The sequence below is a fragment of the Tyto alba genome, unplaced genomic scaffold, assembly GCF_018691265.1.
Source record: "Tyto alba isolate M040663 unplaced genomic scaffold, T.alba_DEE_v4.0 Super-Scaffold_12, whole genome shotgun sequence".
NCBI classification, from domain to species: Eukaryota; Metazoa; Chordata; class Aves; order Strigiformes; family Tytonidae; genus Tyto; species Tyto alba.
The window spans coordinates 4382768-4403234 of record NW_024881274.1 but is presented as its reverse complement, the minus strand read 5'-3'; the positions used below and the strand labels follow the sequence as shown (position 1 = coordinate 4403234).

Sequence of the window (20467 nt, the reverse complement as noted above, 5' to 3'; positions counted from 1 at the left end):
CCCCCACAGCCCTTTCCAGCTTGCTCTCTGCTGGTGCACCTTCCGCGCATGTGCCAGCGCCTCCAAACACATCCCTCCGTTGCGCATGCGCGCTCGGCCGGGCTCTCCCGATTCCCCTCCCGGTGGCTCACAATCTGGCAGCGCGGTAGAGCATGCGCTGTGTGCTTTGGGGTCCCCTCAAGTGTCAGAGCTCACTATTTGGCAAAGAGCTACTCCTGTCGCAGTGCCATTTAAACAGCCGGCGGAGGAGATGGAGGGAGGTGGGGGGGGGGGGGGCTGGCCCGTGCGGGTCTCCCGCTTCCCCGTCGTGCGGCAAGGCCGCCGCAGAAACAGAGGAGCTGCCCCACACACACCTCACGGAGGCAAGCAGTGGGGGGAACGGCGACACGACCTTCCCCCTATCCCTGGGTAGGTTTCCAGTCCTCGCCCAATTTTTGCTTTTTTTTCCCCCGCACGGCCCCTCCCACCTCACCTGAGAAGCCTACCGCTGCCGCTTGTCCCTTTGCGGTCTCCTCATAACTGCCCTAAACTGACACATCCGGGCTCCCCAACGGCCCCCGCCTCCCCTTCATACGTCACGCGGGGGGGGGGGGAGGCGCATTGTGCATGCGCGAGGAGGGGCGGGGCCCAAGGGAGGTGAGGGAAAAGGCGGGAAAGGCGTCGAGCACTACGGCGTGTGCCGTCTGCCGTTTCCTCACACCTCTCTGAGGGCTGGGATGTCTGAAGTAATATCGTGCTGCGCTCCCCCCTGTCCTGGAGGCCTCCACTGTTACTGCTCTGTGAGGGTTACAGGGCTCCGCTTGGTGCTGGGGTAGGGTTTTATTTTAAATCCTGTCACCCAAGGGAGAAGCGTTAGGGGAAGTGAGAGGGTGAGCGCTTCTTTTGCTGTGGTGGTGTGGCCTGGTTTCACCATTCCTTCCCCTTCCTTTAAGGGTTGGGCTTACTTTTGTCTAGTAAACATACAAACAGCTCTTACTTCCCCTTTCATTTCAGGCTGGTTCCTGAGCTGCTTCAGTGTGTGGGTCACCAGTGCTTGTAAAGAACAGCTCCCCCCACTGTGTACGATGAGAATTTCTTGCCAAGTTTGAGGATGATTGGTGAGTTTTTCTCAAGCCCCAGCATTTATTTTAACTGTTTGAGAAAAGGATTATAAAGCAAACATGCTTTATGTCTGTCATTTGAGGGCCTAGATCAAAAGCTGAAGGGAGACCTTACAGACCTTTTAGTACCTACAAGGGGGTTTTCAACCAGAGCCAGGCACTTCTTAGTGACGCATGGCAGTAGGATAAGAAATGAGCAAAATCAAGAGCTATTTAGACTGAATAGAAGAAATTTTTTAATCATGAGCATTTGGACAGGTTGCCCAGAGAGATTAGGCGGTCTCTATTGGAGGTTGTCAAGGCCTGATTAAATAAAGCCCTGAGCAACTTTGTCAGATCTTACAGGTGATCTTGCTTTGAGCATGTTGGACCAGATGATGTCCTGAAGTTCTTTCCAACTCAAATTATCCTGTGATCCTAAGATCTTGTTTATGTATGGGTCTTCTAATTTGTAATGGTTTGCAACCAGAGGAAGCAAAATTTTCATTGTTAATAGTCCTTAATTACTTAAATGTTTGTGGAGAAGCTTATCCAGAGCTAGCCTTCCTTTTCTGCCAGTTTCAGTCTTGTGTTATAGTGAATTAATACAATTATGCACAAAGCACCTCAATAACCAGATTAGCCAGGTTACACAATACATATCACAGCTACACTTATTTAAATGAAAGATGCGAAGTCTTTTTCTCTCTTTCTCCCAGATAAAAAATGCTGCTTCTCATAGCACAATTGATCTTGTACACCAGGCTGCCACATTTCTCAACTACTGACTCGGAGAGTATTGCCTGTTTTATTGCTAACATTTTCTGCAGTGTCCTGGGTTTTCCTGGCAAGTATCTCATCCAAGTCATGACCAATTCTTGGACCCTGCTTCATTCCTTCATTTCACAAACTGCTGCCCATGGTGACAAAACAGCAGGTAATTCTGCATTGTAATGAAGAAATGCCATAAAGCTGCCTCTTGGGAAGTACAGAATTGGTATTAGTGTTCCTACTCTGGCTACACATTGCTCCTAGAAACTAATTTTCATACCCTATCTATTAGCCTGGATTTTATATTCCCAATATAAACTATGGATTTTTACTGATGTATTTATCCTCTTATAGTTGAAGTACAAAAGGAAATTACAGCACCAGTTTTAGAGAAAACAAAGAGATTCCCCTCTCCCCTCCCTTATAGCTCTTAAACTGCAGGGTCTTCATGCAAGGGTTTTCTAGATAGAACAAACAGAAATGTCTCCTTTAATTCAACACTGGCTGTGTGTCACTTAGCAGTAGGGAGGTCAACCTCTGTTACAGTTTATGACGTTCTCCTGATCAAAATTCTCTTGTTCCCAGGAAGTGGAAAATTAAATTGGGTATCTGTGAAAATGAAGATTGAATTTTACCTCTCCTCCATATGAAAAAGTTATTTAAGGTCAATTTTGCCCTCCTCGGTGGCAGATAGAAGTGAAATACTGTAATTTCCTCTTCACAAATCCAACCACCTTCTGTCTTTGATACAATTCTGTAATAAAACTACTGGACAATTGCTAGGTGCAGGTATTGCTTGAACCTTGAAAACTTGCATGGGGATATGTTGATGTGTGTGTTTTGACAGTACTGTGCATGTGAGAGTACCAAATTCTCAAATGCATTCAATCTGGGTATAATTCTCAGTATCATCTGAATCATAAAAGACAGGTGTTTTTTTTCTGCACGAAAAGAACCAGTAAATGGTAATGTACATATAGGTTTGAAGGTGTTACTTTTGTGTACGTGTAAGTTTGATTTTTATGTGAAGCTGATTAAACTGATGTCCGTGAGAGTTGTGTGCAAGAATTTTAAACAGCTCCTGCTTTTTAATATTCACTTCCTCTTTGGTTTTAATTATTTTGTTCCTACATTTTCCCTTTCAATTTACTAAAAATCTAGAAATGTAATTAGAGAGAGGCTGAACTCAGAGAAAGCTGCCAGCATTTCTACATCATGATTAAATATATCAGCCGTCCCTTTAGTGAGAGACTGAAAAACAGGATCCTCATAATTATCTCCCTGTTATCCAGGAAAGAATCAGCAACACGTAGGGATACAGAGTTATTGAAAATGCAGCACTAATTAAAATCTCATATAGGCGCCTGGTGATCAGGAGAGTTTGAAAACATGGTTATTTAATTATTTCCTGTATTTGCTATCTTTGTTACAAAAACAAACAAACCCCTTCAAAACAAAACCTATCTCCAATCACTGGGGGAACTTAATGAGGCTTTTATATATGTAACAGTCACACAAACATTGCGAGTTGCTTGATTCACCTCTTCTTATACCAGTGAGACATCTATATAACTCATTTTCCATATGTAGCGCAAAAGGAATGCTGTGGTATATTCACAAACAGTAATGGAATCGATGTTTAGTTTGAGGGTATGGTTACTGCTTGTTTTAAATTTAAGTCACAAAAATAATCTTCATATTATAGGCTTTAGTGGTTTCATTGTGATCTAGTAATATTTGCCATAGCCAATTAAAAATCTAACATCTAATAGGTTATCCTTCCAGTCTGACTTCTGCTGGGGTATCTCCATTGTGAAAATGTCACGCTCTCACCTAGCCCAGTACAAAGCCTACGTTATTATTTATCTTGTCAAAGGAGTCTAAGCTTTGGCACTAGCAGAGCACACTAGAGGACAGTAAGTGCTGATATGGTTTGTGATGAAAGGAAAAGCTTCTGAGATACTGGCTTCTTTGAACCATGTAAGTCTGAGTATCCTTCAGGGAAAGGAAACTGGTGAGCTTTTTCTTTTGCATCCCTTTTCCTCAAATTTTAACTTAACAGAATAGCAAGTACTAAGCTAGACACTGAGTCCAGCATCCTCACTTTTCCTTCACTCTAAATTAAGTAATCTTTAGTGTTGCACGGAGTAGGAGGGTAAGTCAAATATTACCCATCTTTTAAAACCCTTAAAAGTATGGAAAAGTTAAGGAGCTTATTTGTATATTAAAACAAAAGAGGCAAAATTGGGAAACTAGTTGCTTCCAGTCTCAAAGCAGAAATCTGGGAGTATAGGAATTAGGTGGATTTTACGCATCCAGATCAGACTTATGACTGAAAACTATTCTTTTTCAACAGATGTATAAAATTACAGATACCTAAATTTTTCAGGTACTGCCCTTTCTGACCTGAAAATTCATTTAAGTGCTGCCAGTTTCAGGTTATGCATGTGCTCAGAACTCTCAATGCCTGAGCACTTAAACAATTAGTTCCCACCTTCACTGCATTTGGATCCAGTAGCACCTGTGTCCGTTGGAGCATGAAGGGGTAAATTTGCTCTAGTACAGCCACCACATACACAACAGCGTTAAATTCAGTACAAACCACAATAACAATCAGCACTTCTGTGAGAAAGTGCCAGCAGGTAGAGATGGGATAGTCTCCTTTTTCACATACAAACCATTCCCAGGTCTGAGCTTACTGCTCTGCATATTTCTTGTCAGAATTTGCTTTCCTAACTTCACAATACTGTAAGATAACTTAACTTAGTTGCTGTTGTGATTAAAAAGTATTTTTACTTGTGAGAAAACAAACATAGTTTAAAAAATCTTGACCTCCTTTGGAAAAACTCTGACTTGGAGATTTTAATTGCAGGGAATCTGTTCATAGTGCTATTTTTACATGTATTGGAAAAGTACCAAAGCTAATTTTTCAGAAGAGGAAATTATACTTTAAAATGCACTATTGTGAGAAAGTGACTCCCTCATGTCTTTGAGTTGGTGCTTTGTTTCTCGTTAGAAGCATCTCCTGTCTTCCCTGATGAGCCTGCTCTTGTTTTCAGTGCAGGTTTGCTTTAAGATGCTTTTGATCCTGTATTCATTAAAACCTGATCCTGCTGCTTCCCACCAGCCCTAATGGTCTGTGAAATTATTTTCCTTTCTCCAAGACACTGTTAACTCTGCTAGCACCTGCAGAGTAGAGGAGCTCAGAACATTGTCAAAAGTCCTCTGATTTATTCAAACCAGCTTTTCTCCACAAACAAGAATGAATCTTCAATGTTATCACAGCAATCTTCCTTAGTGAAGAAGTGGGAATGGACTGCAACAGTCTGAAGGTTTTTATCACTCCTGTTTTCCCCTTCTACAGGTGCAGAATGATAATTGGACAAAAGACTTGGAAATCAAGGGTAAGATTCACTCTGTATAACAGAGCATGAAAGTATGAATGAGCATAAAGGGCTCAAACAGCTGCAAAAATAAAAAGAAAAATATAAAAAGGAAGTAAATCAAGAAAAAAGTAGGGAACAATTAAGAGAAGTGATGTAGTAAAGGGAGAACATCAACATGCATTTGCAGTCTGGACCTTGCAGGGAATAACTACAATTAAGGGAAAGGCAGGATTTTTAACATATATACGAACTAATAATTTTTCAATTACTCAGCATTGGCATTCATAACAAGATGACAGTTTAGTCTTGTTGTATTTTTGAATGCTGGTGGAAGGGAGGAGAGCTCTCCAAATTTCTGCTTTCAATACAATGATAAAGATTAATATTAGCAGTCAATATGTACTTTATTGCACAAATTTTAGCAAGAATTGTGACTTAAATATTGCTACTCTAGAATATTCTTACAGAACTGAACTGCTTAATGTGGAGCTAATAATTTCTTTGGTTTTGCCTTCTCATTAGTAATGTCCAGCAATGACTATTATGGCATTAAGTTACTGCAACCAAAATTTTAGTAATGAGTATTCAGATGTTTAATTTAATTTGAAGATGCACTCAGTTATTGCATAGAAAATTGTTTTCTAGAACAGTGATTTCAAAACCACACATTCAGAAGCCATGAAGTAACCAAAAGTGAGGTTGTCCATGCAGTGTTTTGGTCCTATTGTAGAGACCTGTATGCTCTAGTCTTTAGTTGCATGATCACTTTAACTTGATTTCTCAAGGAGACAAAGCTTATGTTGTTGATGTTCCTATCTTCCTGCCCTCAATAACTTCTAATTCAGCAGCATTATCCAACCAAATTAAAAGAAAGTAGAAGTCTCAAAGTTCATTGCATTCTACCACATTCTATTAAAGTAGGGGTTGGATGGAGGAACGGGACCTCCCCAAGTGCTTGAAGACATTACACTCCAGTTTCATAAGCACTAGTGCATCCGTGTGGGGGAGAAACTCTGTGAATATGCTAACTATGGAGAAAGCTGAAATGGGAGCCACAATCACCCACAAATCTCAAATCTGTAGGAAACTAGGTATTGCTAATTCTAGCACTTGCAGAACACTTTTGTTTGTTTGTTTCTCCACTGGACTGTGCTGTCCCTTTCTGTGACTGGGTAAGTTTATAAATGATTAAATGAAATGTTGCCTCCTATATGGGTTCCCAAGCTTTGTGTAACTCAAACTTCCTAAAGTATTTACTGACTGCAAAAATAATTAATTTCTTCCTGGGCATTTCCTCAATTATCAGATAAGGGTGTCTCGCTGCTTAGAAATATTAATGAAGCTATCTTAACCGGTACCCCTGGGATTTTAAGTGATAATATCCTTAATGCATTATAGACAGAGGGGAAAAGAAAATCTTAGAAATTATCAAACTAGGGAAAATAAAGCTTATGTCAAAACTATGCATTAAAGTGCCTAACTTGATACATCTCAGGCCTCATTATTTAGGGAATTTGCTAATTCAGCCGTGTTTAGTGTGCCCAGATCTGAGTCTTACATCTCTCCAGGTGTGGCTGTGAACACTTTCTTTTTGCAGATCTAGTCTAGCTGTTCATACAAAAATAAAAACTCAGTAATCATTGAACCACTTTAGGTTACTGGATTGCCACACAGGTCCCCAGGCAGGGGCAGAACCTGCTAATCCAAATTGGTGGTGTTTCTGAATCCTGAAACAAGGACTTTGTTTTTCCTGCCACATTCACTGTAAAACTAATTAACAAATTATAGCCTATTGCATTCACTGAGTGAGATCTCTCAAGACCTTGGGAGAAAGTGACGCTTTAATTCTGAGAATAAACTAAATCAGAGCAGGCTGCAAATGTGTCTGAAAAGCAGACTCTGCTCCTCAAAGCTGATAAGGAATAAGAGAGGCAGCCTTTGACTGGAAAACCATTTGCATTGTTCTGAGAAGTGATTTTTAGAAGTTTGGCTAATGAATGTCAGGCAATCATGCTGCCAGAGGACACAAATGCAACTGTCTACTTTTTCCACTACCACAGAAACTGCAGACAATGATCCCTACTGTTTGAGTGTACTTGAGAGGGTTGAGATTTTTATTGTCTTGTAATGTTTAATTTTAGGTGGGAAATAGTCCTTTGGAGGACAGTTTTCTGCTATCAGTGGGAAGAGGCCATTACAGATGGGCCTGGTGTGCCCTCTATTCATGTTCCAGGGCCGCTGCAAGATTCCTTAGCGTTGTCTTTCTATTGCTATTATAAAGGGGAAATTACAACAACACTTGATTAAAAAGTGTGGGGTGTTAGTCCTACCTTCAGAAAAGCAAATCCCTGTGTACAAGAACCATTATGGAAATTTGTCCTTGCTGTCCCCAGAATTATGCATGCCTATTAAAATATTTCACTTCCTACCCATTTTCAGGTTTCAGTCAAGCAAAAGACTTAGTGCTCATTCCAAGTGATGGAAGGTTTCCATGACTGACGTGGCTGGATTTTCTTTTATGGATTCTTCAGCATCTGGTCTGTGCTAATAGAACCGCTCTTGGGAATGCATAATGCTGCACATCCATACTGCTCCTGGAGTAACTGAAGACCCAGTAAAGGACCTGAACCTACTTCCAGGAAAAAACACACCACCATCCCTGACTTGGGCAGCCTTTTTTTGCATTCTCCTAGCAAAACATCTCTAGTGCATGAGTCAGTATTTCAACAAGTACTGTCTATGACAACTGTGCTGTCTTCTTAACCTTTTTTTTCTTTAAAAAGGGTGAATTGCTCATAAAAACTTTGGAAATAGGCTGTGAGCTTACCAAAGTAGCTGAAGTGTGATGATGAAGAAGGTATTAAAAGCATGCAGGATCCTATATGTGCATAAATATACTGAAATAATGAAAATGACATTGCAAGCACTGCAAAAAAAGCACAGCAAGATAAAGGGAAAAAAAAGCCATATGATCATTTTTGCTTATTTAATTCTGAAGCCTTAAATGCAGTTTTCATCTTAATTTTCTACTTAAAATATTTAAAACCGTTAATACTTCATTTCAGGGCGACATCTAGCTGTCTCAGTTTCAGTCTGAGGCAATTACAGGTTTTCCTGTTCTTTAGCTGCATCCCTGGCTCACTGTCGCTGAAATTCTATTAGTTATGAACTGTAAATCTAAGTATGAAAGTGTTTATTATAAGAGTATATATTTCAAATGCATATCCCATCTCTACTGGCCTTACAAACTTCTTCCTACTGCTAGTCAGCATGAACTTACTACATGCTAAAGAGGGACTCTAAAGCTAGCATGTGTTTTCCCTGATGGGTGCTATTTTGATTCTCATGTGCTTTTCTGTCTGTGAAATCTGATAGGAATTCCCATTTCGCTTGCAAGTCTGTGGAATCCTGCAGGATAAGATCACATAATCACCGACTCTTAATTGAGCGGCACAGCATAAATCCTAGTTGTTCTTGAAGAAAGACCATTAGGGTTGGGGTTTTTAAGTGCTGTCTTCTAGATTCACAATTCATTGATTTCAATAACTTCCTTAACTGCATGAGAATTTACTATCCTGTGACCAGAAAATTATCAGCATTACACAATTATTTCTGCCTCTACAGAATATACGTGCATACAGTATCATCTACCTTATTCTAGGCACTCTCTAAACATTTGGGTTTTTTTAAACATCTGCTAATGGAGTTGCAGAAGGAGCTCGTAAAAACAAGGAAGATGAAAGGAAAAGGAACGCAGCTGCCAAGTTTTCCCCCCTGTGGATGCCATGCCTCAGTTAGCTATGAAATAAAAACTTCACCTTTCTTAGCTGATACATCAACGAGTTCCTCCTGGAGGGACAACAGGCACAAACACTGCAGCAATGTAATCTGCTGTTTATTCTCAGTACGTGTGTGACTCCTCTCATCTCCCTGGAACCACCAAGGGCTGACAAGGTTCCTTGGAGAATTCTGGCAGAAATGTTTTCAGAAATGTTGACTGTGATGCCAACGGCTGCTGCTGTGCAGGACACCAGCTGTTTGTGTTACACGAGGACAACAGGACATGCAGGTGTGCACATACTTATTTTTACTCATGCTATTTGTAACAAAGGCCATTGTGCAGAAGAGATGGTGATTTTCTTAAAGCTTCTAATGACTTAGCCTCAGTGTAGTCTCTGAGGATGATGGTCAAAAAAAAGTAAGCAGAATAAAAATGGAGTAAGACCTTGATTTCCATATTATGTTTTTACTATCAGCACAAAGACTCTAGAAGTACAGTTATATCAGTAATTAAACAGGAACTGCTTTTTTGTTGTTTTTCTCCTTGTATTTCTTGAAAATGATTGAAATAAGAGTTCCCCCTGCTGGTAACTGCTGAGTCATAAATGGACTCAGGGTTGAGACTCTGGAGCCAACAAAAAATAGAAGATGGAATCTCCTCATAACTTCTCAGTCTGACCTTCATGTCTTGCACTTGCAGGGCTTTGTCTAAGGCACTTAATAAACTAATCACCTACTCAACTGATTTCTCTTCCTCTTCTACTCAGAGAAAGGCCAGTCACATCTGCAAAGGAAGGAGCAAACCACAAGCATTCCCTTTAGTAACTCCTTGGCAAGTCAACCCAAACTCAAAATATTACACAGTGAGTGTTCAAAGCACCTACCATCTTGGCTGCAAAGGGTGATGTTTTACACTTTACAAAAACTTAATTCTGGAAAATATGGCATTATCACAAAACTATTGCTTCCTTATGGCTAGGGAAAGAAAGACAGATCAAGCACACAGGACTAAGAAGAACAAGGTAGTCTTTTTTTATTTAACTATATTTGCACCCTTCTAATAAACGAGAATGTCTGAAAAAAAGCAGAGAGACAAACCAAGTCATAGTAGAACTGGTGAAGCCCAGACTGTTGGCGGAGAACCTGGGCACTGTGTTTTAATCCCTTGAAACCTCTAAACTGCTTACAGGTGAGCATGTACCTCAGAACGGTTCCTTCTTTGAATAAGCAAAATATAACTTGCCAGTAGTTAAAGATTCCTTTGCATGGCCATACCCTAGATGTTATGCAGTATCTAGATAAACTAGAGTAATTTCTGTCAACACTTTGTACATTACTAATCTCCTTACTTGAAGACAGAAAGCCTTTCCTGACACCTCACCAGAAATTCAAGCATTGCCTCTGAAGACACTTGCGCTGTTTATAAAAAAAAAAAATCACAGACAAGAACAAAGCCAAAAGCTACTGAACATAATTATCCCTCTGCAAACGGTGCCTCGAAGAGCAGCTACCATTTCTAATAGGAAAAAGTAACAGAGAGGATGAAAACTTTATTGGATCCCAGCTCCTTTGGAGTTTACCTGTCTTTATTCATAGAGACAGATGAGCTCAAGCAGCAACGTACACCAAAGGCCACCAGGCAGGCTTCTCAAAATGTGGTAACCAGTCTGTCACTGGGGAGAGGTATTACAGCAATCCTCCTGGCAGCTCAGTGCTGGGGACCTGTTTTGTGGCAGTGTTGTTAAAACTGTCCAAGAAGAAAAGCCAGTGCTGATTTGAAAATAGCTTCTTGAATTGCTTTTGTAGCCTCCTCTGGGATCTCGCAGTACGTGAGGTCTGAAGAGAAGACAGCAAGCTGTCCAAGGAAATCCAAAGGATTCAGACCCAAGGTAGGTACAAAAGCTGCCTTTGTTTTAAGAAATTCTTATTGACTAAGAGTCAGAGGTGCTGCAAGAACCAAGCTGGAGCAATACCAGAATAGGCTTTAGAGTTAAAGTGGGTCAAGGGAGCCTGCAGCAATCAGGAGAGAGAAAAATCTCCTTTATTTTCTTTCTTCTTGGCAGACTGATCTTTAAATCTGTGCTCTGAATACAGACAAGTTGAAGATACGGGTAGACAGATCTTGGCTTAGAAAATAGACCCTAGGAAGGTCCCAGCTTCATTCTTTCTGCTGGTCACTGGGGCTGCAGCAGTGTGGGGACAGGGACAGACCTGGGGCTTTGGGCAAGAGTTCCCTTGAAACTAGGTGGCTCTTTTCAATGGTTAAGAAAAGAATTAACAAAATGTTTGGGCTTTTTGTTGTTTTGGTGGGTGGGTTTTTTTGTTTGTTTTGGGTGGGGGGTTTTTGGTGTGGTTTTTGTGTTTGGGTTTTTTTTTTTTTTTTTAAGACATGGCCTCTCCTAGAGCTACACCTAGACTCAGGGTAAAAGGGGGTGAAGAGCTCAGAAGAGCAGTCTCTACACAGAAGGGGAAATTTGGCTTGAGATGCTGTAAATAAAAAGATCATCAATAACAGACTGACAGCACAGTGGAGAAAGGCTGCTGCTATCTGACTCCCTCAATTTCTGATCATCTACCTTCTCAAGAGCTTTAGTCAGTACAAAATTATTGCTAATAAGCAATTCTGCTTCTGTGGAATCAAAATGGAGCAATTTCCCTTTGATTTGTAGCACATTTGCTAGAACAGAATAGTGGTTTGTAACAGCAATGACTCAGATATTCTGAACAGGTGACATGTTTGAACAGAAATTCCAAGATTATCACAAGGAAGCGGATGGTTGAGGGAGTGATTTATAATGTGTTTTTCAGGTGTCCATATTTGCACAGTGATGTGGGAGCTGGGTCAATTCCTATATTAGATTACTAGTTTAATAGAAGGGAAAACAAATCTGCAAAACTAATAGAATTGAGAGCTTGCCTAGAATCTTTTTGCAGATTTTGGTTGCTGAGTTTGAGAATCGGTTAAATTTAAGATAGTGCTAAGAGAGAGAGGAGTGCAAGTCCTATAAACACAGAGAAAAGATGCTTTTATGGTTAAATCACACAAACGATAATTCTTATCTCTGCCACAGTATTCATGAACAAGTCGTGCAATTTCTCTGCTCCCTTTTATAAAATGGGAATGGGATTCATTACCTTAGAGATACTGGGAAGCCTAACGGTCTCAAAGGAGGCCAGAATCTCCATACAGTGGCAGATGCCAGCACATGGTGTTTGTCAGGCAGTATTCATGGAGTTAAGTCAGAAGCTTTTGCTTCAAGATTCTCTACTACTGAGAATGTTTGTCTGCTACTTATCACTTGACCTTTAAGGCAATGTAAGTCAGCAAAGAGGTGAAGGTGAGTGAGAAAGACCCTTTAATAGCCTCGGGTTTAATTTTGCAAGAAACGTGTTGTTGGAGTAGAACTACGGGATAATAAAACAGATTAAATGAAAACCAAATTTGAGGCCAAAAAAAAGTGGTAAGAATCACTGGAGGGGTGGGGGAAGCAGGGGATGGAGAGAAAGAGACTTACAGCAGCCGCTCAGGAAAGAGATCAAGATCCCATCTGGAGGGGCAAAAGGCCAAAGCCACAGAACAGATGGAGACCAAGCGACAGCTGGTAGAAACATGCTTTCATGTGTAAAGTTTGCTCTTTGGAGAATTTTGCTCTCCAACTCTAAAGGCATCATTATGGTAATAACTCCTCCCCGTACAGCACTGGGGAGCTAGCCTGGGCTCGGGGCGGGTGTGCGAAGGCTCACTGTGGTGGCGGTTAATTAGCAAGGGCTCTTTCAACGTTTAGAAGCCGCTGTCACACAGCCTTGGCATGGTTTTAGCAGCAGAGGGTCCTGTGCCTTCATCAGCAAGGGGGATGAAAAGAATTAATTTGGGCCCCACTGGTTAAAAAGGTTTCCTGTAAACTTATACATATGCCAAGAGTTGCTCCTGGTTTAGAAGAGCTCGGATGAAGGCCATAACGCATCTTGGTGTTTACATGTATTACCTTAATGGAAGAACATCCAACTGGCTGCTCCACCAACTCAGTTATGGAAAAACCATACAAGCAATCAGAAGAGGGGGTGGTCTTCAACACAGGCCTTTAATCCAGGGATCTTTCTGGGCCATGCCAAAGAACTAACATAATTCTAAGACTAGCCCTCTCCTTGGAGAGAAGTGTGCCATTTCTCCCCAAGATCAGCCAACAATACTGAAATTAAAGTTCTAGAAAAGTGGCCATTGTCTCTTTAATAAAGATATGAAGTTTTTTCTCCTGTTAAGGCAAGAATTTAATCCTGCTGCTAGGATCTAGTACTGCAGCTTTGATTACAGAAGAAAAAAAAAAAAAAAAAGCTTAATTACAGTTAAAACTAAAGTATTATACTTTTAAGACAATTTAGAAATAAAAAACTAAAACAAAAAAAAAAATCCAAACACTCCCCTTCTGATTACCTATCCTGAGTCCAGTTTCATAACAGATTTTGAGGTACAAGACAATAAATTAAAAGTTCATTCCAACTGCAGAGATCAACTATTTCCTCAATGCGATGTCTTCTTTACTCCCTTTCCAAATTTGGCATCGAGTCCAAGGCCTGCAGAGAGATAAAAATAATCCATGTGCATAGAAAATTTCTTCACGTTCTTCATACAAACATAAAACAAGGAACTTTGAGTGACCATTCGTAAATGGGTGCTGTTAAGCTTATTTCTGACAGAGGCAGGGACTTACCCCGTGTGTGCGTGTCTGGGAAAAGACCAGACAGGTCTGCTAGAAGTCACGTTCCTCTTTTCCTGTGCTGTAAGGCTACTAACGCGCTCTTCCATCGAGTATTCTAATATATTTACCTTTTTTTTTTTTTTTTTTTTTGACCAGCATCTTTTGTTAGCTCTCCCTTCACTACACCTCGTGTCCATTTAAGTTATCAGGGGACAGAGCTCAGGCGTTTGCTTCGCAGACTTACCCAAGAACACGAGGACTGTCCCCACCCACTGCATGGTACTGATGGGATTGGCAAATAGAATGACGGACGCTAAAATGGTGAAGAATTTGCGGGTTGTGGTGATGATGGAACAAGTCAGAGGTCCGAAGTATACCACAGTCATGAAAATAAAACTCTGTAAAAACCAAAAAGACGCCTTTGTCACTTGGACTGGAAAAAGTACAACATGGATCATAGTTTCAGATGAAAAGCCATCGAACTAGAGCCGACAGAATCTTATTTCAAATCCTGATTATTGGCATACAAACTTAAACCAGTTTTACTCCAAAGGCAGTGTGTACAGAAAGCGAGCAACACGCAGAGCAACGGAAAGCGAAGCAGCCTCACTTTGCTGTCTCCCAACTGCGCAAACACGGCCCCGTGGGGACGGCAGAACAAGGGAGGTGTATTTACCTGACCCAGCGCACTTGTCAGGCCGAACAGTAGGATGTTGTAAATGATGCTGGGGTAGCGTTCTGTAAAACTCAAGAACTCCCAGAGCTCTCCAGTGAACAGTATCCCTGCAAGAAAGATCAGGATGAAAAGCAGGAATTACGAGCCCAGAGGCAGCCCGGGCAGCCGCAGCCAACACAGTGTGATTTCAGTTTACCCAACCTGGGGTGGCCCAGCTCGGGGGCCCCCAACAGCAGGAGGACCCGGAGCTGCTCGAGCGGGGCCAGAGGAGGCCACGGAGATGCTGGGGGGGCTGGAGCAGCTCCCCTGGGAGGCCGGGCTGAGAGAGTTGGGGGGTTCAGCCTGGAGAAGAGAAGGCTCCGGGGAGCCCTTCGAGCGGCCTCCCAGGGCTTAAAGGGGGGGCAGGAAAGGTGGGGAGGGACTCTGGATCAGGGGGTGGGGGTAGGACGATGGGGGACGGTTTTAAATTGCAAGAGGGTAGATTTAGATTTGATTTATTAAGGCAGAAATTGTTCCCTGTGAGGGGGGTGAGGCGCTGGCCCAGGGTGCCCAGAGCAGCTGTGGCTGCCCCCTCCCTGGAAGGGTTCAAGGCCAGGTTGGACGGGGCTGGGAGCCCCCTGGGCTGGGGGAAGGGGACCCTGCCCAGGGCAGGGGGGGCACTGGGGGGGCTTTAAGGTCCCTTCCAGCCCAAGCCAGCCTGTGATTCTGTGATTCATAACAGGAGCTACTAAAAGCAAAGACGGCATTCCACACAGTAGAAAACAAAGAGAACAGGAGAAAGAGTGATCACCTTCCTAGTTAATTAATGAAAGAAGCGATCATCAACTGCAGATCCAATTCTGACAAAACAGTCCCTAGCAATTAATTCGAGGTGCTCCTCTCTAATTGGAGCAGAAAGCTACACTGACAGGGTTTGCTTCTCTGCCAGTGCCGGCGAGCTGTGGGGCTGGAGCAGAGAGCCAGCCCGCGGGAAGGGCTTCCCGGGGGGGGGGGGGGGGACACACCAGGCATTTGGGCGGCCACTCTGTGAGTGGAGCGGTGTCCTCTGGTGGGCACGGGGAGAGCTACACCGACAGCTCAGCTACAAGGAGAAAAACCCCAACCCAAAACATCGAGTTATTTGCAGAAAGTGTTCTAAGCCCGTTTTTGGAGCAGGACAGAAGGTCCCTTCCCCCGGCGTGTCCTGGGGCGGTGTCGGGGCGCGGCGGCTGCGGTTTTTGCAGGGGGTTCCTTACCAGCCCCCAGGAACAACGTGGACCAGAGGTTAACGTTCAGCATCATATGATTGGAACCCGTTTGGTAGTGAGCTCTCATGTGGTCCTGAGAAACACCAGTCAGCCCGTCCAAGGTCAAGGACAGCAGCTACGAGAAGAAGAGACAGCAAAGAAAACCTTCATTCTTCGTTCCTTCTCTTTGAGGAAGACCTTGAGCATCCTCCCTCCTCTTTTCACATCCCAATCCCCTACGAAATACCAACTATACGGCCTCAAAACATTTGCTAAGAGCGATGTGCACACACTTACGCGCTGTCTCGTACCACAGCTGACACGTGCACCCCTCAAACCCAGGTGCCCTCCTGCAGAAGTGTTTCCACACCAGCTTTAGGGTACACTTGAGGTACAAAGGCCACGGCCTTATCTGGGTTGTAACTGCTCGTTCCTCCTCCACCCCAGCCGGGCTACCTGCGCGCGGGCAGTGCTCACCAGCAAGAGTTCTCCGTAACCAAAGACGTGATCGTCGCTCCCGGCCCCCTTCTTCGGTTTGTAGAGGAACAGGGCCACGCCTGCAACTATCAAGAGGACGCAGAGGTACTTGGCGGGTGGATACTTCTTCCGCAGCAAAGTCACTCCTAAAAGCATGACTGTAAAGAAGCAACGTCACAAACCGCTCCCAAAACCCTCGCCGGGGATTTTAACTTGACCCAACAGAACAACACACGGACAAAAAACCATTTGCTCTTCCCGTGGCAGAGGGGACAGAAGGGGAGAGGCTGTTTTGACAGCTGAGATCCTTGTTGAGGGCACGAGAAATCCACACAAATGTACAAGAAGAAACGTGAAATTTGCTTACCTGGAATGGGCTTACAAGATTTGCCTAGGACCTGGAAAAGAAAGACCGTGTTAACTGTTTGCGTAGCAGCACCTGCAACGAGAGCAGTCATGGCCCCGCACGGGCGAGACCACCCCGATGGCTCCCTGCCTAAACCACAGCTGACACCTCACAAAAAAAAAAAAAAGGTGGAAAAACCCCAGCACAGAGCAACTGCTAAATGAACAGCGATGGTTTCAGAAACCACCTCAAGGCTTCCAACATCAGCACCAACTCCCCAGTTAGCAAATTCCCATTGTTTCTAGGGATTGCTCTTCCCTTTCGGGACCAGCCTGAGATCTCTTAACCCCTCTCCACACACCCAGCGCTGACCGACGCAGCCCCACAAAGGCAGTTCTGTAAAAAAACAAGCCGCAAACCCACAGTTTCCCTCCCCTGTCACTTCTCCAGCTCTGCCACAGCACCAGCTTCCCCAGCACGGTGCCCGTTTTCGGGGTACCAGGGTGCTAAGCCATACGTTAACGCCGCCTCCCCCCTGGCCCCCGCTCCACCTGAGTCGGGTAGCTGACGAACTGCAGAGCCGAGTTGCTGGAAACCATCGCGCCCAGATAGGAGAGCGAGCAGGCGGCGTAGAGCCAGCTCCGGGTGCGATCCGCCTTGACAGCGTCGAAAAAATGGATCACTGGGAGATAAACAAGGGAGAAGAACGATCGGGAGAGCTGCCCGGACGTCACCAGAGACACCCGACGGCGATGCCGTGCCGCGAGGGTGGCGGCAGTTGGCCCCTCCCTGGGGGAAAACACCGCGAGCAGCCCCGGCAGCTCCCGAGAGCCGACTTACGGAGCTTGGCGAAGGCGGCGTTGATCACGCACTGGATGAACACCAGGGTCAGGGCGTACTTGAACTTCTCCTGTTTCGCGCCTTCCCCGTACCGTCCCCGCGTGCTGCGGGATGTGCTGGCGTTAGCGCTGGGGCTCAGCCCGGAGCTGCCACCCCTGGGGCTCCCCCCTTCCCAGCCGCCCCCCCCTCGGCTCCTCCTCACCCGGGGGTCCTCCCATCTCGGTTCCCTCCCCCGGGATTCCCCCCCTCTCAGCCACCACCCGAGGCTCCTCCTTCCCGGGGCTCCCCCTTTCCTCACACCCCCCCGCCCCCCGGTGCCCTCCCTCGGCTCCCCCTCACCCAGGGATCCCCCTGTCCCGGACCCTCCGGGGTCCCCCCCCGCCAGCCACCCCCAGGGGATCCCCCTTTGCTCCCCTCCCTCCCAGTCCCTCCCTCAGCTCCCCCCTCACCTAGGGGTCCCCCGCTGCCGGACCCCCCGGGGCTCTCCCCTCCCGGTCCCCTCCCTCAGCTCCCCATCGCCCAGGGTCAGCCCCACTCCCAGCCACCCCCTGGGTTTCCCCGCTCCCGGCCGCCCCCCGGGGCTCCCCCCTCGGTTCCCCCCCGGCGCTCACATGCTCTCCTGCAGGATGCCGTAGTAGAAGTAGCAGGCGAAGACTCCCAGGAAGCAGACGGGCAGGCGGAGCCGCTCGGGCAGCGCGGGGCCGTGGCCGGGGCCGGGCCCGGGCCCGGTCGCTCCCATGGCGGCGGCAGCGCGGCCGCTCAGCGCCGGGGCCGCCTCCAGCCCCGCGTCCAGCCCCGCGTCCCGCGGCGGAGCGGGCGGCCTCATGCGCCCGCCTGCGGTCCAGGGCCCGCCCGGCCCGCCCCGCCGCGCTGCCGGGCCCGCCGCGGGCCGGAGGAGGGCGGGCGGCGCGGCGGGGCGGGCGGAGCCGGCGGCGGGGGGACACGGGGGGACACGGCGGGGCCACTCGGGGCCGCCCCGGCCGCCGCTCGGCCACGGTCACGGCCGCGGGGCGCCCCGCGGGGCAGGCAGCGCCCGGGACAGCCCCACACCGGGGACCTTCACCGAGCGCGGCCCTTCAGGTGACGTACCCCGATGTGGAGAGCGGCGATTGGTCGGCCGGCCGGGGGCGGAGCGAACGGGCGGTAACTTGGTTGGCGTTCCCGCCGTCGCCTGAGCGACTCGAGCCGTTGGGGGGTGCGCATGCGCCGTGGGAAACGTCGCGCAGGTCCTAATGCCCGCCCGCCCCCGGGAGCTGCCCCAATCCCCCCGCGGGGCTCCGCACCCGCGGGACGTTTTAACTCTTCGAGGCCCGGCAGGATGAAGCCCCTGGTGCGCAGCAGCGCGCGGCACTGCCGCAGAAAAGGGCTCTGAGCCTGGTCCCAGCTCCAACAGCTGCTAAACGCTCTCAACCCCCCTCTTTAGATTCAATATATATATATTAAAGCCCCAAGATGGACTTTGGATGCCTGAAATATTTATTTTGTTTCATTTGAACTGGCAACACCAGCATCTGAAAAAAAAAAAAAAACAACAAAAAACAAAACAACCCTCTAGACACAAGACAAAAAACTCCAAAGCTAACATTCCTTCTTGAAGCTTTGCAAAACATACATAAAATACAAACTTCAAAAACAGCTGCAAAAATAGTGTCTTTGGAAGAAAATAGAGTTTCTACATCAGATACAAGAAAACAGGCTTCTTCAATACAATCCAGAGCCTTTGCAACAGAACACAAAGCTCAAAATACTTTTGTTGTCAAGAGGCTTTACAATCCATGTTCCCGTGTTTTTGCTTCACCGTTGAGGGCAGCCCTGGGGGGACGGAACCCCCTCAGCGGGGTCCCGGCCCCCACGCACCCCTCACCCCCCAAATCCACCCCCAGCCAAGCTGCAGGGGGTAATTACAGCAGCAAACCCCACCCCCCCGCCACTGAGTAGGGACCTTTCTGCGCTGCTGGGTTTCCCTCCCCGTGGCCGAGGCTCCCCCCCCAGCTCAGGGAGGCAGCTCACGCCTTCACCCACGGCCACGGGAGCTTTTCCAGAGCACAGACCTGCCCGACGGCTGCATTTAGTCACCTCCATCCTCCCCCCTTTAGCAGAGCGTTCTCACAGCTCCACGCTCAAGTTCCAGGGCTGCCCAGGGGAGGCAGGGGCAGGGCTCTGCTGCTCTCCAGGCTCTGAGGGAGTTGATTTGTCTTTATAGTGCAGCCACACGACATTTTCTGCTCCAATATATCCCGGGGCAGCCGCCCTACAGGCCCCTTCTCCTCCCCTTCCCACTCCCCAGGGATCAGCAAGCCCCGGCAGCCCCAGGGCTGCGGGGTGCCAAGGACGCCCTAACCCTGAATTCTTCCCAGCTCAACCTGGTGGCCAGAGCCACGGAGCCCCAGTTTGCCCTCTGCTCCCCGCAGCAGCGCCCGGCTGCTCTTCACCAGCAAAACAATCACACAGGAAACAAAGACAATTCAACACAGGAAAGTGCTTTGAACAGGGGAGGCTCAGAGAAACAAGCCTCTCCAGCAGCAAGGAGTCCCGTGGCACACTTATTTCACAGTTTCTATCATCCTTGGAAGAAGACTGCTGTGGTTCTCAATTCCAGAGCTGCCTCTTGGCTGTCACATCCCAACTTCAAGGCACTAGGCTCCACAGGCTGGCAGAGACGCGCTGAGGAGCCAGAGCTGCTGTTGCTGGCTAGCTTTCCCAAAGGCTTCACACCACGAGAGAACTGTGGAAGACGACGCTCTCCTCTGGCTGGCCGCGCTTCCAGTGTTCGTAATTCAGTGAAGGGGACTTGGGCACCTCGCTGAAGCTATCTACTGCAGCGTCCTTCCGCCCCGCGAGGAACGGCGCCGGGGCTGGGGGCTGGCAGGATGTAAACGTGCCCGTGGCAGGGCTGGAAGAAGCCGGAAAACCCCGGAAGAGGAAGCCCACGTTTGGGAAGAGAGGCTTCACCAGGCTGACGGGGCAGAAGGCAGAACCGGTGGGGTTGAAGTGCACTTTGTTCTTATCTGGGCAGGAAGGCCGAAAGGGCTGATCAGGGCTGGGGGAGCTGAAGGAGAGAGACAGAGCGGGCAGGATTAGGAACGGACACTCCTGAGGGCACCCAGCAGCTGCAGGGAAAATCCCTGGAGTCGTGCACTCTGCAAAGAGCCTAAAAGCTGAACTGCCCGTGAGCTGGATCGCTCTTCG

The 20467-nt window shown here is 46.8% G+C and overlaps 3 protein-coding genes and 1 long non-coding RNA gene across 15 annotated transcripts in view; 1 reads left to right on the top strand and 3 right to left on the bottom strand.

Annotated features, from left to right (window-relative positions):
* Positions 1–555, bottom strand: part of LOC104358864 (speckle type BTB/POZ protein) — a 29304-nt gene extending 28749 nt beyond the window's left edge. The window contains exon 1 of one of the 3 annotated variants that reach the window (XM_032985024.2): positions 473–555. The gene's annotated coding sequence lies outside the window, so the exon portion shown is untranslated. The remainder of the gene's footprint in view (positions 1–472) is intronic. The other 2 variants (XM_032985021.2, XM_032985020.2) reach the window with 2 other exon arrangements.
* LOC116959666 lies at positions 151–2632 on the top strand. Its single transcript, XR_004406000.2, has 3 exons — positions 151–408; positions 994–1097; positions 1799–2632. It is a non-coding gene; the product is annotated as an uncharacterized LOC116959666 (long non-coding RNA).
* A 6834-nt stretch (positions 2633–9466) lies between these two features.
* Positions 9467–18119, bottom strand: SLC35B1 (solute carrier family 35 member B1). The gene is made up of 9 exons (XM_042787425.1): positions 17890–18119; positions 17279–17382; positions 16990–17120; positions 16460–16490; positions 16093–16250; positions 15625–15751; positions 14390–14496; positions 13958–14111; positions 9467–13588 (listed from the first exon to the last, which is right to left on the bottom strand). Exons 1-9 carry the CDS (start codon positions 18102–18104, stop codon positions 13536–13538), a joined length of 1080 nt encoding a protein of 359 aa, XP_042643359.1. The 5' UTR covers positions 18105–18119; the 3' UTR covers positions 9467–13535.
* A 790-nt stretch (positions 18120–18909) lies between these two features.
* Positions 18910–20467, bottom strand: part of FAM117A (family with sequence similarity 117 member A) — a 32918-nt gene continuing 31360 nt past the window's right edge. For all 10 annotated transcript variants that reach the window (XM_042787528.1, XM_042787527.1, XM_042787525.1 and 7 more), the window contains one exon: positions 18910–20327. In XM_042787528.1, coding sequence (XP_042643462.1) covers positions 19988–20327 — 340 coding nt within the window. In that variant the 3' untranslated portion in view covers positions 18910–19987. The remainder of the gene's footprint in view (positions 20328–20467) is intronic.

Coding starts and splice junctions, on each gene's coding strand:
- SLC35B1 (XM_042787425.1), bottom strand. CDS start 18,104: ATGAGGCCGCCCGCTCCGCCGCGGGACGCGGGGCTGGACGCGGGGCTG. Junction 17,383..17,889: donor GGCATCCTGCAGGAGAGCAT/GTGAGCGCCGGG, acceptor CACATCCCGCAG/CACGCGGGGACGGTACGGGG. Junction 14,497..15,624: donor CACGTTGTTCCTGGGGGCTG/GTAAGGAACCCC, acceptor TCTTTCTTGCAG/GGATACTGTTCACTGGAGAG.